The sequence below is a fragment of the Haemaphysalis longicornis genome, unplaced genomic scaffold (assembly GCF_048455015.1).
Source record: "Haemaphysalis longicornis isolate Haplotype H1 unplaced genomic scaffold, Haemaphysalis longicornis Haplotype H1 scaffold_7, whole genome shotgun sequence".
NCBI lineage: Eukaryota > Metazoa > Arthropoda > Arachnida > Ixodida > Ixodidae > Haemaphysalis > Haemaphysalis longicornis.
Window position 1 is genome coordinate 166521514 of NW_027526422.1, and position 17169 is coordinate 166538682.

The 17169-nt window shown below is 47.4% G+C and overlaps 2 protein-coding genes across 2 annotated transcripts in view; one reads left to right on the top strand and one right to left on the bottom strand.

Annotated features, from left to right (window-relative positions):
* LOC144147196 (small G protein signaling modulator 2-like) overlaps positions 1 to 407 on the bottom strand; it is a 96414-nt gene extending 96007 nt beyond the window's left edge. Inside the window, exon 1 of the mRNA XM_077679266.1 lies at positions 31 to 407. Coding sequence (XP_077535392.1) covers positions 31 to 189 — 159 coding nt within the window. The 5' untranslated portion in view covers positions 190 to 407. The remainder of the gene's footprint in view (positions 1 to 30) is intronic.
* Positions 408 to 581: 174 nt separating this feature from the next.
* The window catches only part of LOC144147195 (vacuolar protein sorting-associated protein 33A-like), a 65862-nt gene continuing 49274 nt past the window's right edge, over positions 582 to 17169 (top strand). The window contains exons 1-6 of the mRNA XM_077679265.1: positions 582 to 729; positions 6724 to 6789; positions 9903 to 10030; positions 13890 to 13977; positions 14854 to 14955; positions 16057 to 16173. Coding sequence (XP_077535391.1) covers positions 628 to 729; positions 6724 to 6789; positions 9903 to 10030; positions 13890 to 13977; positions 14854 to 14955; positions 16057 to 16173 — 603 coding nt within the window. The 5' untranslated portion in view covers positions 582 to 627. The remainder of the gene's footprint in view (positions 730 to 6723; positions 6790 to 9902; positions 10031 to 13889; positions 13978 to 14853; positions 14956 to 16056; positions 16174 to 17169) is intronic.

The following is a 17169-nucleotide window of genomic DNA, read 5'->3' on the forward strand; positions in this document are numbered from 1 at the left end:
CGCTATTCGAGGCAGGCATGGTGTGGTTACCTCTTTCTTGACCGTACGCAGCAGTTTCTCCCGGTACTCGTTCTCGCTGAGCAAGGAAGCCGACGTGTCGTTGCTCTCGCTTTTGCTCCGGAAGACGGTCATGATGCGCGTCGGCGAATCGTTCTTGGAGAAGGCGGCCGGCGCTGACGCGATGGCCATCTCCTCGGACGGGCGAAGGCTGTGGCTAGGCACGAGTGCACGTGACGGGGCCGATTTTTCGAGCGGTACGGACTCTAGAGCAGCAGGTGAAAGCGCGCACCCACCCCAGTTGCCGCCGCCGCGATCAGCTCCCCGTCTTTTCTTTCGGTTTTGGCGTTTTTCTTCCGGAGAGAAAAAGGATTAACAAACTGACCACTGGACATAGCGCCACTACCTTTTTATCTCTATCTACACCAGAAGTAGGGTAACAGCTGCTGCCCTCTAGCAATAAAAGTTTTTATAGTCAGCAAGTTGATAAAACTTTCATGCACTAACGTTTCACTGCTTGTCAATAAAATAAGGTAATTGTTGTTTTAATGGTACTTGAACTAAAGTAGACTCTAAATTAACGGACTTGTTGAATGTTGAAGGGTGGGTGACAGGGGGCGGGGTTTAAAAATGGCCGCGCACTTAGCTAACGGGAGAGTGAACATTGCGTTGTTACGCGAAGCAGCGAGGCGAGAACTGATTGAATTGCTTGACAAGTGCAATGGCTCCAAGGTAAAACACAACAGAACCAGTACTATCTTTTTCCGCTTTATTTAATGCGTGTGCGAGTGTTGCATGACTGCGGCGGTGGAGAGAGCTGACAGCATTGAACTCCGCAAAGCGGTAGCTCGTTTCCACTGTTCGTCTCTTTTCGAAACCACTTCTCGTGTATGTTGCGGTGGAATTGACAGCTGTAAATTTTTGAGGCGTTGTTGTTAGAGTATCTACAGCCGTGAAATCGTTTTTATTATGCAACGTTTACATACCGGGTTTCTGCCGCCCACTGCGGCGGTAATGAGCAATCTTGGATACATGTTTGTGGTTGCGCAGAGGTCTTAAATAAAAGCGCTTTTCCAGGCTACTTTTGCTTTTTATAGACTATTCACAATAGATAAATTTCAACAGGTTGGGTCCTTTCGTTGTGCAACTCTTTTTTGCTGCATGCGTGACCATGATCGAAACATGGCCAAACTCGTACGAGCGCAGCCCATTTTGCCGATGAACGTCGATAGCGCTAACCACATGGAGCGATTTTTCCAGCGACGCGACGAGCGACGCGACTAGGATCCGCAGTCGCCGGACCGAAGTCGCTCGCCGAGGCAACCACATGACAGCGACTGCTCGAGCGACTGGGGATGGCGATTTCAATGTTGCCGCACACACGCGCTTGGTACGGTGGTTGTTTGCAAACATTTTTTGTTCATTTGTCATAAAAAGCATGACTAAAAAGTATTACGCCTTTCTACCTTGCTTTTTGCACTTCATTGCATCTTTAAAACTGGTTTGGGTTAGCGATAGCGCACGCTTTTCCTTCTGCGCCTCGTCTCTCGGCTCCAACATGGACGCAGTGAAGAATTCGCTTTCTTGACGTTGTTTTTCCCACACGGGCCTCACCCAGTGTGTGCGGGAGCCTTCTTGCTCCTGCTTCAGCGTGTACACAAGCTTTGCCACGCAAAGCTTTCTTTTCCGCTGCACCGCTGCGTGGATTTGCAAAGTCTTCCCCCCGTTCTCTTCCAAAACCGGAGGTTGCGTGCTTACGTAGGGGCTCTCCTATTGGCTAGTCGCTGAGGCCACTTCCGGGAGGCGAGCGACTGTTTCTGGCGACCCAGAACCGAGCGATTCGATGAGCGACTTGGTCCGCGGCGAAAAGTAGTTCGTCGCTAGTCGCGTCGCGCCCCAAGTCGCTCGCAAAATCGCTCCATGTGGTTGGGGCTTATGGCTACTTTTGCTTTTTATAGACTATTCACAATAGATAAATTTCAACTGGTTGGGTCCTTTCGTTGTGCAACTCTTTTTTGCTGCATGCGTGACCATGATCGAAACATGGCCAAACTCGTACGAGCGCAGCCCATTTTGTCGATGAACGTCGAGAAAGATAGTCGTCGTGGTGTCGATTTGGCGGCCGATTAGTGCAATGCGTTCGTGTCGTCGCCTAGTCCGTTTCCGCTGCTCTATGCTGAATGTTTATACGAACTGTGGTTCCACCTGCGCTGTGTTATATTTCACCGGCGTGGGAAGTGCGCTGCGTCTGCGTGATAACGGCAACGGTTATCTCGAAGTCTTCCCGCACCCACCAAAAGAGGTTGGCCAGTGATGGTTGCCTAGTCAACTAAAATAGGAAAACAAAAATGTATCGAGGCATCCCAGCTGATTTTGCCGCACAATGCAGTTGCTGAAATGCCTATCTGTTACACTCGCAAAATTTAAAACATGAACTCAAGACGCCTGCCTAAACCCAGCATGTCGTGTGCGCGAGCTCACCAAAAGACGGAATAATTGATAATGGCGGGGACACCATAGGCGACGAAAGAAGTGACTGAAGGGCTGCATCATCTTACAACGATAGTGTTGCCTGCAGACGTCAGATTCAAAGTGTTTCATTTCATGACGCTAAGTACTTGCACAACAGGAACTGGGAAGGAAAAAACGCTGCCGTGAGTCTGCTTCCTTTTATGTGAGCAGAGGTTTGTGCAGTGCAGTCCACTGTTAAAGGGAAACGGCGGATGCATGGCCGCTGCGCTCCGCGAAGCGCCGGCACAGAGAAGTGGTGAGAATCGGAGACAGCCGGCACTTGCGCACTAACCACATCAGGCGGGAGAAGCCGCTCAGATCCTTCGAGCACGGATATTCCCCAGCTATCTCAAGCTGAGCGGCGCAGTGGAGCGCCGTAGCAGACGACAGAGCGGCTTCTCCCGCCTGATGCGGTCAGTGCGCATGTGCCGACTGTCTCCAATTCTCGCCACTTCTCCGTGTCGGCGCTTCGCGGAGCGCAGCGGCCACGCGCCTGCCGTTTCCCTTTAACAGTGGACCGCGCTGTACATCCTCCAAATTTTTAATGATATCACGGGAGTAACGACCGATCGGTATGCCAGCGCCTTATCATGGTGTCCAGCGCCGAAATAGACGGGAGTACGCACATCAACAGAAGGGCCCTTTTCCTTGAAAGCGATTAACCCCCTTCCACAGTGTCGGCACGACTTATTTGTGAGAAACCGGGTTCAGTGCGCATTTGATTTATATTTCGTAACATTTTCCCGACACGCACGTCAGGAAGTTTTACCCTGCCTACTAGATTTGGCGGCTAGCGACATGGCCTTCGCAGATAAGAAAAGCAAGGGCTGTGTTGCTCTGAGGAGAATAGCCTTGCAGACAGCATTCATCCAGCACTCATTTCTATACGCGTGTGCGTACTCTAGCCTACTATGGTGCTGGACACCGTGATAAGCACTGACGTGTTGTTTGGCCGTCGCTCGCACGATATTATTAAAAATTTGGAAGGCTGTACCAGAGCGGTCAAGCAGAGCAAAATTCGGTTACCACAAAAGCAGCGGTTCAGCGCATTTCCACCGAAAACATGCCTGCTGCCGAGATATTCGCTGTGCAGTTTGCACCTTTCCACAAACTTGTTGGTTACACAAGCTTACGCGCTGTCAATTGACGAGCACCGAACAGATGCCACTCTGGTAGCACATGTGGCACGCGCGCTTTTAAAAGGGAGTGGCAGCACAGCATTTTATCATTTCAGAGTCTGTTGATACTTCTAGATTTCAAGGCATGTTAAAGAGACCCAGAAAAGCCTTTTGTAAAAGTTACGAAAGGCCTTTATTGTCGCGTAGTACCAATATAGCGATGCAATGCCGTTGGAATTATTGATCTACATTCAGTATTAGCTGCGCCAGAAGCAATTAAGTGCACCTCTCCCCCCTCTGCTTCTTTCAAAGCAGCTGGAAACACTGGGAATAGCCATGTGACATCGCTACACTCGACTTCCGTTCTCCGCTAGCTACATTCCTGCGCCTAGGCATGCGTCAATCGCTGCAGACCCGCCTTTGCCTCGGGATCGCGCAGGAAGGAGGAAGAGCAACCGGAAGCCAATGGCAGTGACGTTGCCGGCGACCGACGATCGGCCGAATCAGGGGGGTGCCTCGCCGTTGCGTCAGCCGCGATCGGTGTTGCGTCAGCCGCGATCGGCTCGCTACGGCGGTGCGCTCATCGGCTGAAAAAGGCGATCTTCAAAAATTGTTTACAAATTATCCGTACAACGTATAGGGCTCACACTTGGCTCAAAAATCCCCCGTTATGTGTTCTACCACCTGAATGCATTTGATTGCCACCTTCACAAAGCTTTTCTGGGTCCCGTTAACCCCCACCCCCAATAGTAATAAGCTTAGTGGGTGTTCATGTTCTGAGGAATTTTTCGAGAAACTGACGCCAACATTGGCAAAGTTTACATCGCTATGGGCTCAACAACGCAACAGGCATCATTAAAGCAGGGATCGAGCATGTTAAGGCTTCTACTAAACTCCGATACACGACTAATGGACTGTGAACTTGAACAGCGAAAATAATGTGGAAAAAAAAAAAAGGCTGTTTGTTGACCACGTGATCCTGAAGACGTAAAATTTTAGAGTAAGGTGAAAACTCACGGTATATGTCAGCAGCAGCTAACTTTTATTTTGAATTTCAGTTTGAGCAAATACAAACATGCAATTTGAATAATCTGTGTATTATAAGAGAATGTGTGTAAAGATATATGAAAAAGCTAAAATCGGAAAAGTTTATGCCTTGTGTATACAGTAAGATTTGGCTAGTTTTTGGCAGCTCGCCCCTCAGGAGTTTTCCTACAGGCATCACCGAGGTAGTCTGCCGTTCTGTCGCCCTTGTAGACTAACGTGATTGCCCACGTAACGTTGCTCACGTGCTGCGCGATAAAGAGCCAGGTACGAAATGGTCAGCTCTGTTTTGAGCTGTGGCGAGAAAAAAGTGGCAGTCAGAAATAGTTTAAATGTGTGGGGAGGAACCTTGACCTGGAGAAGGACAAGCGGTGTGACCATTAGTTTCGCCCTGAAAATAGGCCACTTTCTTTTACTGACTCGCCCATGTTTACATACTTTCGCTCCTAATACCAAAGTGAAAAAAAAAAGAAAAAGTCCATTTGCACCTTAAATTTTTAAAGGCTGAGGGTTGGCAGTATTTGGGGCAGTGGGGAAAAGAAAAAAAAAATCTTTTCAGAACTCGCTGGGAAGGTCTTCTGAAACAACAGGCGAGGACTTTGCGAACTCAACTCGAGAACCTGTTGTAGCTGCAGACTGAATGATACGCGAACCAAGGGACAAACGTGTTAGCGAATTCGGCATGACAAGATCCCCAGGTGGTCAAAATTAATCCGGAGCCCTCCACTACGGCGCGCCTCATCATCTGCTTGTGTCGGTGGGTTAAACCCTTCAATCAATCAATCAATCAGTCAGTCAGTCAATCAACTGAATTCTGCATGAGAAGCACTGGGAAGTGTAGCATAATGGGATTGGGAAGTATAGAAGTATGAAGAGCAGTCAGGACTTGGGACAATATAATGATGAAACAGCAGTGGTGTGGGCACCAGTTTGCCGTTGTGCGCCTGATTGGTCACAAAAATTTAAACAAGGCCAGTTCTGCTGTGCTCTTCTCAAAGCTTAAAGGAAAAGGGCTGCTGAAACTTCACGTTTGCGTGCTTAAGCACACACAAATCGTGCATCGCTCATTAATTGTAACAGGCGACATACCTTATTTTCGCTCATATAGCCCGCCTTCGCATATAATCCGCACCCCCACTTTCAGCCCGCCGGAAAAGAAAAAAAATATCCTCGCGCATCGCCCGCACATTTGATACAGAAAAGGCTGCAGCAAAGCTACTGCTCAAGCAAGACATCACATACTATGTAGACAGAAAAAGCGCATATTTAGCAAGTAGAATACACTGACTGCAAGGCGAAGGTCACAATTCACTAATAAAATCCAGTTGTTAGAGTGCACTCATCCTTGTTTCTGCTTCCTTGTCCTTGTATGTTTTGCTCTGTCGCTGCCATTGAAGGCTTAGTCTAAGTGTTACTGCATAGGAGCTTCACGGCACGATGTGCATTGCCGTGAAGCTGCACTAAAGGAAAAACCCGGTGTACTATCCGCACCCCTACTTTGCCACTGAAATTTTTGCATTTTGGTGCGGGTTATACGCGCAGAAATACGGTAACTGATGCACCAGGCAGATTGAAATGCGGACGCACCGCCGGTGCACCAATATGCTATACAGCATTCATGTCGTGAAGCCTGCAAGAGTAGGATTCACAGTACTTGCAGCACTTGCTTCTTTGTGTTATCTTTGCACCGTCAACCCTTTCTATCCGGGCTTATTTCTTTAGAGCGACGTTATGAAAAATCCAGACTTTAATTCGAAGCCAGTATCGCCTTCTTGGTGAAATGTGGCTTGTGACTGTAGGATAACCTTAAAGCTGGCCGGATTAGAGTAGTTGGAGTAATTACAGGAGTATCCGTAATTTAAAGGGAGATACTAACTGGGGAATGAAGGAAAACTTTTGGTTTCAGCAAAATTTATATTTTGGAGGGGGAAAAAAGTGTCAACGTTGGCGTGCCTCCTTTCCAAGATTAGTGCAGCAATTACCACGTTTTCAATCTCTCGAACCTCAATTCGGTCTAGCTGCTGCAGTGGCTGTGTTGTCTCTTGACTTGTAGGCAATCGTGTGGGACGAGTCCCTGGCGGGCCCCTTCAGCCTCATTGCGGAGTTTGGTCTGTTGCGGGTAAGTCACCCCTTTCCTTCTGGCTTTAAAAGCGGTGCGAGGCTGTTGAAGGTTGAAATTGGCCGGTGAACTGCAAAGTCCACCACTATCGAGGCCTATAAACATTTCGCATCAGGTAATTTTTCGCCAGCTCAGGGCTCTGCTGCTGGCACGGTTCTTCTGTGGACATTAATAATGTATTCTATAGTAATCTTGACAGTGACACAGCTGTGGCGTATTCTGTACCTTCTTTCATGTTCTTGTGGGCACCTCTGGTTTCATGTGTCTGTTGCTTAATTAATCCTTTCTAGACCGTGAAAAAAAAGGTACCAAATTTAGCGAAAAATATTTTTCGCTCAATTTGTTCCGAATCAAGAATTATAATAATAATAATGCATAACACGGCGCCATTATTTTGATAAAATAACGTTATTTTATTTCTATAATTGTGTAAAAAAGATTGCTCTAAGATGGCTTCAGATGGCACCATTATTTCGATGAAATAATGTTCCTTTATTTCTTTGCGCAAGAAAGATTGCGCGAAGGTGGCTTCACTGCATGGCCGCAGTGTCTTGCAAAAAAGCGCCGTCAGGGCTTTCTTGCAAGACAAGTAGATAAAACCGGTGCAAAACAAGTATATGATGGATAAAACTGGTTCAATTTAAACTAACATGATAACATGACTAACATGATAAACTAACATATTTCAGGGTAGCTTGACTGCAGTAGCACGTAAGCATTTGATTTAGCATGGACATGCGTAGCTTGTCTTTGGTGGGAGTGGTACAACTTGTGTGGACGAGCTCAGCTCGTCTACGGCAGGCAAAGGGTTGAACAGCTTAATAAGTTCAGAGCCTGAATGAACCAAGGACACAGTCAGAGTTCGATTTAATGAAGTTACCTGGACCCACAAAAACTTTGTGTGAAATCGAGGAAGCATTGCGCCTATCGGCAACTGTGGAGCAATCTGTTTAATTCAGGAAGCTCACAACAAGGGGGTTTTGTGAAATCAAGGTTCAAATGTCAGTTGTACACAAGCAAAAGATCAATTTGCACATACTCCTAGTTCACTCTGGAAATCAATGACAGTGCAACAGCCATGGTGCTGGCTGAGAGCCAACTTGCCATGTTTTAACATTTGCACCATCCCAGATGCCCATGGCTGAAAGGGACCCTGCAACACTTACCATCAACTACTCAGAATGTATTTTAAGGTAAAATATATCGTCCCGGCAATCTCCTCCCGCAAGAATTATGAAAATCCGTTCACTATCACCGAAACTACGCGCGATGAAAAATCGCGCATAATTGTTCCCTCTCAATTCGACCGCGGACAACGTGACGAAAGCTCGTGACGGAGAGGGGGGCGGCTCGCAGCGTCTTCTCTGGTGGCCTTCGATATATGACATGCCGGGGAGTTTTCCCCTTTTCTCCGAAACTTGGAGGGGTCTATTTCCGGTTAGGTGCCACAAAAAAGCAGGCATGGCTGCCTACTCGCAAGCGCGCGCTCGGGCTGATAGGGCATCTTTGAAGCAGTAAATGTTTGTTGTCAAGTGGTCTGGTTGAAACGGAAGTATTGAGCTCATCACTCAAACTCCGCGCGCACTAAAAACACAAAAGAAACGGCAAAACTGTGCCTACAGGTTCAGGTATAGAAGAGGTTCGCACACAGCGGCGATGGCAGCGGATCATCCCAGGACATGGGAGAAATTAGCCGCGAAGTTGACCAGTGGCAGCCAATCGGACAGCCATGGCCCGAATGACGTCGTATAGGCCATGCCAGGGCTGCATAATGAGGAGAACTGAAGAGAGTGTGGTTGGTTTTTCTGCGTCTTTCACAGCGATTTGCGCGCTCACCGCTTCACGTGCACGTGTAATATTTGGCTCAGGTATTCCTGGCAGTGTAATCTAAACGTCGCGCAGGTTTACTTGCACTGCTCAAAGAGTGTTGCAGGGTCCCTTTAAAAAATTGGGCTTCCTGTTGTTGCTGTTCATGCATGTAGGACGTAGGAAGGCTGTGTAGGTCCGTACCAGCCACCCATACTCTGTGTTGTTTTTATTTTATTTTATTTTTTTTGTGTGTGGTAGACAGAAGCAGCAGCTTGCGTTGATGAAATGCCTGTGCATGTGTGGGTTTATTCTTGGCTTGATACTGGGTAAAGCGCACAACTGAAAAGAAAGAACAGATCTTGGTGCTATCTACCTTGAGCACTGGCCCTGTGTAGTTTGTACATTGTATGTGCAAGCTCCGATAGGGCCCCCGTTCTGTGGGAACACGGTCCCATAAGTTCTTGGTATGCCTGGGGTACATGTTGCGAATGCTCATCTCCAGCAGCGTTCAGTGCAATCTACAGTGTATATGAACCAAACCTAATTTTTACAGGAATTGTCTTGCTTTTGCACTAAGAATGAAAAGAAACAATGCCTCGTGGGGTGTGCTTTGTGCGTAACATGGAAGAGGTCGCACAAACTTGCTTACCGAGTGTCGTAGGTCGCGCAACGACTTTTGACTGCAGTGCTGTGAGACTAGGCAGTAAAGACATTAGGTTGGGGGCTATGGGCAAAAAGCTTTCGTTGCCTTTATTACACACATCTTCGCCACCCACGGAGGGAAGAAAGAGCGTGCGCATGGGACACTGGGCAAACAAATCCCCAAATGGCTCTTGTGGGTTCCCCTTCTGCATTTCCCTTTCTTGTATCAGTGATGGCGCAGACTGCCATTTCATGGGGTTTGATTGATTGATTATGGGGGTTCAACGCGCTGACGCAGTGCAAATGATGAGGCGCCCCATAGTGGAGGGCTCCGAATTAATTCGACCACCTGGGGGGTCTTTAATGTGTGCCAAAATCTCGTGCACACGGGCATTTTTGCTTTCCACCTCCATCAAAAAAGTGGCTGCCGCGGCCGGGAATCGAACCTACCATCCTTGGTCTCAGCAGCACAATGCCTTAGCCACTGAGCCACCGCAGCGGGTATTTCGTGGGGTTTAGATGGCCTTTTCCGCACAGCCGGAGTAACGGGAGCGTCTTTGTCTGTGTGCACGAGTATTGGCATGGGCTCAGTGCTGACCCCGTTTTGTTGACCGGCTCCAACGGTGGTGTCTGTTGTTCCCCCGCCCGCTTTCCCTGTCCAGGACCACCAGGTGAGCCAGATGTTCCACCTGGTGGCCCAGCGGCCCGTGACCACCACGGCCCAGCACGTCATCTACATGGTGCGCCCACGCCTCGCCCTCATGGACCTCATCGCCGACCAGGTGCTCCAGTGAGTGCCGCCTCGCTCGTGCACAGGAAATGTCAGCTTCTGGTCTACTTTTAAGTGTGGGGAAGAAGGCATCTGCTTTTTAAGGGCTCATTGGTCTTTTGAAACGAAGCTTCACTATATGGCTACGCGAAAGGAAAATCCGGCACTCCTCTGACGCGGCCCCATGCGTATGCACAAAAAAAACAGGTTGGGGAGGATTTAGCTGCAAGGGGAGAAAAATTGAACGGGAGAGAACTATTTTTAAAAAGGGTGCTACCATAAAGTTCCAAAAGAACACCCACCCAAAGTACGGAGATATCAAGTGAAAAATACGGCATGGGCGAAATTCAATTCAGTTGCGAAAAAAATACTAAAATGTGGCTGCACTGTCAACCAAAACTTTAGAAAATTATAAACAAAAAATACTCGATGGATGAACTTCCAGGTCAAATTTAGAAAGGGCAAATAAGTGACCGCATGAACACATGAATACAGGACTCGCGTTTATTTTGTTCACTCATCGGCACTAAAGCTATCGATTTTACGGGGTGGGCGATCTTTGGGGTCTTTCAGTAAATTGAATAAATTGAATATTGATTCTCTCCGAACATTACGGTATTTGCAAAAGTTCACAAATCTGAAGTGCAGTGTGCTGGTCGCATATCTGAAATGTACTTTCACATAGCACAAATGGTTTCAGAGGTGTTGAGATTTTTGTTTTAATTTTAAGAGTTTAGTTAGTCATGTGTTTAGAGAAAGAACTGTGTAGTTGGTGCTTATGACTTCTCTGCAAGAGGAAACAAGGAGTCGTTTCACTCGCTTAGTGCTCCTAGTACTTCAAATATTTTTGAATTCAGTGTTGAAGGCTGAAAAAAATAAGAATTTTTTTTATTCCTGTTTCTTTATAGATGAGCTTTGGGCTTGCATAACTTCCAGTGTAGTGGCCGAGTTTTGATAATGTTTAACTTTTTACCATCACTTATAAATAATCAAACCTTGGAGCAAGAAATTGCCAAGCAGATCTGTCCTTGATCTGCTGCTGTCTTTTTCCTGTGTTTTCGTTCTCATAAAGGCATTTTTTTTTCTCAAGGATTAATGTAGTTCTTAGCATTGGGCATCATTTTTTGAATATCATTTAGTGTGTTCAATAAAATGACTGTGCCTCCATGTCTAGTGAAGTTTAATGGGAAATTAATGATTGGGGTGTGCTTTGAACACTACCTGTGGGGCACTCTTGTCCAAAGCTGCAAAGCTCGACAATGTGGCAGACCAGCTGTGTATGTTCTGGAATGTTGCGAGGAATGCCTTCCATTTCCCATCAGTTCAATTTATGGTGTGGTTGGAAGCATGCTTTGACACACGCAGCAAGGTCCCACCAGGCTGTGTACGTCTCTCGTTTTCCTGTTTTTGCGCTATTGTATTCTTTCTGCAAGTTTTTGTTATCTGGTGCGTTTTTTTCTGCTTGCCTTCCACAGTTTCCCTGTTCCGTTCTGTTTTTAGCTCCTGCTGCACCTGTTGCAGTTTCGCTGGTGCAGTTTTACTTCGTTTTGTCCCTTTGAAGGGCAAATAATATATATGGGTGTACAGGCAGTGATTTCTGTTTTGAAGTGGCTGCAGTGATTTTGTTCAAATAGTTGCAAATAGAAGCAAATACGTAGCGATTTCTGATTTAAAAAAAAAAAACGAAATTTAGAATTTTCTCGAGCATGCTCCAGAGGCAATATCCCGTAAAGAAAAAAATAAAAGCAAACTTTTTCTATTGCCTGAAGCAAACGTACAGAAGCCATCCTTTTGCTTGTAGCTGTATCTATGATGTTACATTTAATATGGGACAACTTTTATTGCAAGTGGGGACCTAAACCGTAAAGGCTTTAGGATCAGTGTGATAACTGTGTAAATTGTGGCAAGCTGCGATTAGCACTTTTCTCTTCAAAACAGAAAAATGTAAACAGCAGTTTCACGAATCTTCGTGTCAGCACCAGGAGAAAAACACAGTGGAAAGGGCTATGCACCATGAGAAATTAGCCTGATTCAGTAACCTTCTCAGGCATGCCCTTGTGGCTTCAGGCTTTTAATACAAATGCATAAAAAACGTTGAGACCAAAATCACCACACGTGCGATAACAAATGTGCCTGGTCAAGCAACCAGCTGCAATGGGGCCGCAGTATTAACGCCTTTTGTCTAGACAGCTTCTTCTCTGTGTTTAAGAGCACCACGAAGCTAGACAAGTTTCTTATATTTCTTGGCTCGTAAGAAGAAAAAAGATGGTGCCACTACTGGTCAAAACCAAATTGGCAGATCCCTTACATAGGCGGGAATTTGTGTAATGTGAAGCAGTGGCGAGTGCTACCACTCAACACCACTGGCGAACACGTGTTCAGTTGCAGCAGCAGTTCTTGACGTGGGCATTGATGTGAGTGGCGAGGGTGACCTCTAAGAAGAGGCACGCCATGGACGTCATTTATGAAGGCTAGTAAACACCGATTGACTGGTTTTCAAAGGTCAACATTGAAATCTCTGGGGAAAATCAGCGGTTCGAACTTGTCACAGCTGCAGTCATAACCAGGAATCGCAGCTCCTGGTGCGTACTGAACGGAGTGCAGGGCCAGGAAATCGCCAATTTACATTTGCGCTAGAGCCAGACTTATGTAGAACGAGGCCACAGTGATGTTCACGCCCCTACATTTGCCTCTCCTGAGGCACATGTCACCCACACCATGAGCAAGAATGAGCTCACTTTCTGTTGGCTGTAGGGACAACTTAACTACTCATGTAGTTAAGTTGTGTAGTATCAGTCATGTGGTAGTCATGTGCTGGTGTTGTAAGAAACCCACACCAAAAAAAGACCACGGCAGCAGTGTCTGTAAAGTCAGAAGGCTCAAAAAATCTTCCCCTTTAGAAGATAGACTTCGGGCACCATTTTATCAGAGAACTGAGGACCGTGTTGGTACATGGCTACGCTTGGGCTTTTTTACATGGATAGCTTTGACTGTGGCAGCTTGAGTTCCACCGTGTTAACCGGACGGGAAAAGAGAATCCTGAGGATGGGGTGGGCCTTTTACCAAACAGACAAGAGGGGCTCCCAAAGCACCCCCCTCTTGCCGTTTAACTGCACATCACCAATGCATTGTGAGGAAAGCTTGTCGCCTCTAGTAGAGGAAGCCAGCAAACGTTTGTGGCAGTTGACCGCAAGCGCTCAAAGTGCAACACATCCGGTGCGCAACTAGTTCAAACTCGCTGCAAAGAATGTATTGGCAGAAAATAGCAGCTTCAGTGCATTGTGCCTCATGCCGTGATGTTTACGTCACCACAGCTGTCGTTGCGTTCTCCCCTCTGGTTTATTCGTGCTGGCCTACTGTCAAAGTAAAAAAGTAAACAAAGTTTTGCTGTCCAGCCGGAGGCACGATGTTATCCTGCCTTTATCGTGAGCACACTTGCCGTTCCAAGGTCAGCTACCACCTTGTGGAAAGGGAGTGTTGGAAGAGGATCGGGTGACATGCAGAGGGCAGCTTTTTGCAGCCTGGCCAGTATCTGCATGTGATTATCTCGACTCTCGGCCGCTGTAACTGCTCTTCCGATGGAGGCGGGAAGTGAAAACGCTTGTGTGTTGAGATTTTAGCGCACATTAAATATTCTCAAGTGGTCAAAATTGATCTGGAACCCTTCAACATGGTGCACCTCATAGCCCAAGTTTAGCTCACGATCAAACCCCACGATCAAAATCTACGTCTTCGCTTGTCACTGTGTCCTTCATGCTCTCATTTTATTGCACGCTTTGTGTCGGACTTCCCCAGTACTGAATATCTTTTTGGACGGTGCGTGCGCATGTGTGTCTGTCTCTGCTACGGACCCGTGCTACCTCTCTCCCTCCGCTTGCAGGCAGGCACGGGGATCGGGGGGCCAGCGCAAGGAGTTCCACGTGTTCTTTGTTCCCCGCAAAAGCCAGCCCTGCATCCGACTGCTCGAGGTGAGGCGTGCGTGCGGGGCTCAGTCTTGCACTCAGTCTTGCAGGGCTCAGTCTTGCTCAGTCTTGCACTGAGCCCGCATATGCACACAAACCACCAACATGCACCTGCGTGGGCTATATGTACCCACTGCAGCCTTGCGTTGTCTTTGCTTGCACCTCTTAAAGTGACACTAAAGTGATTTGCAAACAGTGCAGGATCACTAGTGCAAATTGTAGTCTGGAGTCTAGGTCATGTTTCGACCACTCTTGGTGCGTTTACAAGACTTTGTTCAGTAAAAAAGTTCATTCGAAAATGCTGCATCCTCCTTGCCGATTTCCTGTGATGTTTCGTAGGACGCCAAAATGAGATGGTTTGGCTTGAATGCACTAATGCAAAGCTTGCGACAGAATCAGTCGGCCTAGCGTTTAGTCGGCTGGCCGCCAGCGGGTCGTCATAATTCGTTCGCCCAGTTGAAACTAAGCCATGACACGTTTCTGCCTGGAAGGAGGGCCTTTAGTTTGTTCGTTCGTAGACTGTATCAAGTCCAAGTCGCTCCGCACAAGCGCACATGCGACGCTTTGCTGACTGGTACGCTAGTAGAAAAATCTAACACCAATTGAAAGCGGGAGAAGAGTCAGCGAAGTTAATCCAAGTACTAAGGGAATAAAATCAACCGAAACTTTTATTGTACAGTGTAAAACCAAGGTACGGGAAGAGCTTTTTGCGCTGGGGGAACTAGCACAGCGGTCAGCAGCATGACCTCGCATCTGTGAACGCTTTTCCGCCTGAGGAATGCAGTCTCTAGACATGAGATGTTGTGGAAATTTGGGGGACGCTTACTGCACAAGTGCCTTGTGCAGATGTTGCATTTTTTCCACCCTCTCACCACCTTACAGGAACGCGGGGTCTACGGAGAGCTAGACATTGAAGAGTACGCCCTCGAGCTGTTCCCTGTGGACAGTGACGTGCTCTCCATGGAGCTGGATGCTTCTTTCAAGGCAAGTACAGTATTTTTTTGCGATTCTAAGCACCCCCAAATTCTTCGCACCTTCCTCTACTTTCGAAAGCAAATATTGGAAAAAAAGTTTTCATGCAAATCTAAGCACCCCCTTTTTCTAAGCAACCATCCCGAGGTGGATTTCAGATGTGTGGAAGCGGGTTCTATTCCGTCGTTGTGGCCAAATAATTTATGAAGTTTTCAATTACAGTCCACGTCAATGGAACAGAAGAGTGGCAGCCCAAGTGGCAGAGCGGACTCGATTGGTAGTGTGGGTGTCAGTATCAGATATAAGCGGTTGGTTTACTGTAGCTATTTTTTTTTTAATTTTTGTCAAATAAAACATTATTCTTTGTGCCCGTCTCGTTGAGATATGGCCGAAAAAAAAAAAATGGCAGGGGGGGGGGGGGTAATCTAGGTTTTTTTTTAATCTAAGCAGCCTTCTCACTTTGGGCATCGGTATTGTGGGTAAGAGGGGGTGCTTAGAATCGAGTAAATACGGTATAGTTCGTTTCCTTCCTTTTGAAGGCATGGTTGGATAAGAAAAGGTGTGGCTGGAGGGAGGTGCAGAAAAGACAGGAGTGCTCAAATGTGGGCTTGTGTGGGCCTGTGTTCAAGTTTTTGCAATTGCGTTACTGGGAATTTTTCGTGTAAACAAAAAAAAAACTTGACAATGTCTGTTCTGAGGAGAAACGCAGTTCTCTGTACTGCTGGCATGCTTCTGATTGTGTTGCGTGTTTAGACTACACTGTTCTTCACATTTAATACTGCAACGCATACCTTGGTCTGCACGAAATGCCATGCCACGATGCTAAAAAAACAATTTTTTTCAATTTGGGAGTGTTCATCGAATGCGGTGCAAAGTTTCCTTTTTCTTGTGTCCTTCAACTGTCTCCCTCACTTTATCATCGTGACCTCCTGATAATCGTGATAGGTAATGGCAGAGTAGCCTGCGCAGCTGTGCATTCGCTGATCACACAATCACTTCCTGAGACGCAGCAGCCGTGTGCCGTGACCGAGAAGACTGCAGTTGGCGCTGCGCACAGATTTTGCATGGGGGAGTGTAGTAATGGTCAGTGCTGTTTTTTCTCTGCCTTTCCAGGAGTGCCACGTGGAGGAGGACACCACGTCCATGCACTACGTGGCGCGTGCCCTGATGACCTTCCAGTCCCTCTACGGGGTCATCCCAAACGTCTACGGCAAGGGCAGGATGGCCAAGGTGGGTGGGGAAACACGGGGGGGTAGGGGGGGAGGGGGGAGGAACACAGGGAGAAAGAAGCATCCCCTTTTGGTGTTGAGGATGGGGTCGCAAGGGGCTGTGCTTCCCAGAGCTTCTCCATAGAGAAACACTCAGCCACTTTTGTTTTGTTTCTTTGTTAATTTGTAGCTCTAAGGAAAGGGAGCGGGTAACTTCCTGGTTCCAAGCATTGGGCATTGACCCTTATCTGCTGGAGCCAGTATGAGACGGGCGAGAAGAGAAGCAGCTATAGTGAGTGTGGTTCGGGTGCCGAGCGTGGGTGTCAGCAGGATTTTGTCTTGCGTGGGGCAAACCCGTTGCATCGAGGGAAAGGGAGAGACAATTGTTCTGGTGGGGGGGGGGGGGGGCAAGTGCCTCTTTTGCACCCCCGTGCCAACACCCATGGTGTTGACCATGAATGAGGCGAACAAACTGAGTCAGCCGTGAATGCTGCCACATGGGTGACACTTCTACTGTTCTACTGATCAAGTGGTTTGAGAGAGCAGTGCAATGCAGCAAGTGCAGTGCCATTAACTCAAGGCTTCTGGCTAGAAGGGGGAAGGAAGGGGTAGGTAGTTGCAATTGTAACAGGCTTCAGAGAGGTTGGCAGTAGCTGCCACTTGGAGTTGGCGCACACTTTGAGTACCTGCTACACTGAAGTGTATGACAAGTAAGAACGGGAACGCTGTAGTGCACTAATCACATCTGTAATCTCTGCCATGGCACTTTGTGCAGTGGGGCTTGCTTACCTTGAACCCTTGTATTTGACTCCTTGCAGTCCTTAAAAAAAAAAAGTAAAACCACAGCGCTGCGAGTAAACGGGATTTCACTGCTTGAAAAGTGAACATAAATCCAATGTCAGTTAGGCTGCGAATCCCCTGTTAGAAGCAGGGTGTGTAAATAGCGTAGTAGTACTTGTACATGAGCCTGGAATGAGCCTATTTTTCAGCCATCCTTGACAAGGGGCATATCCAGACT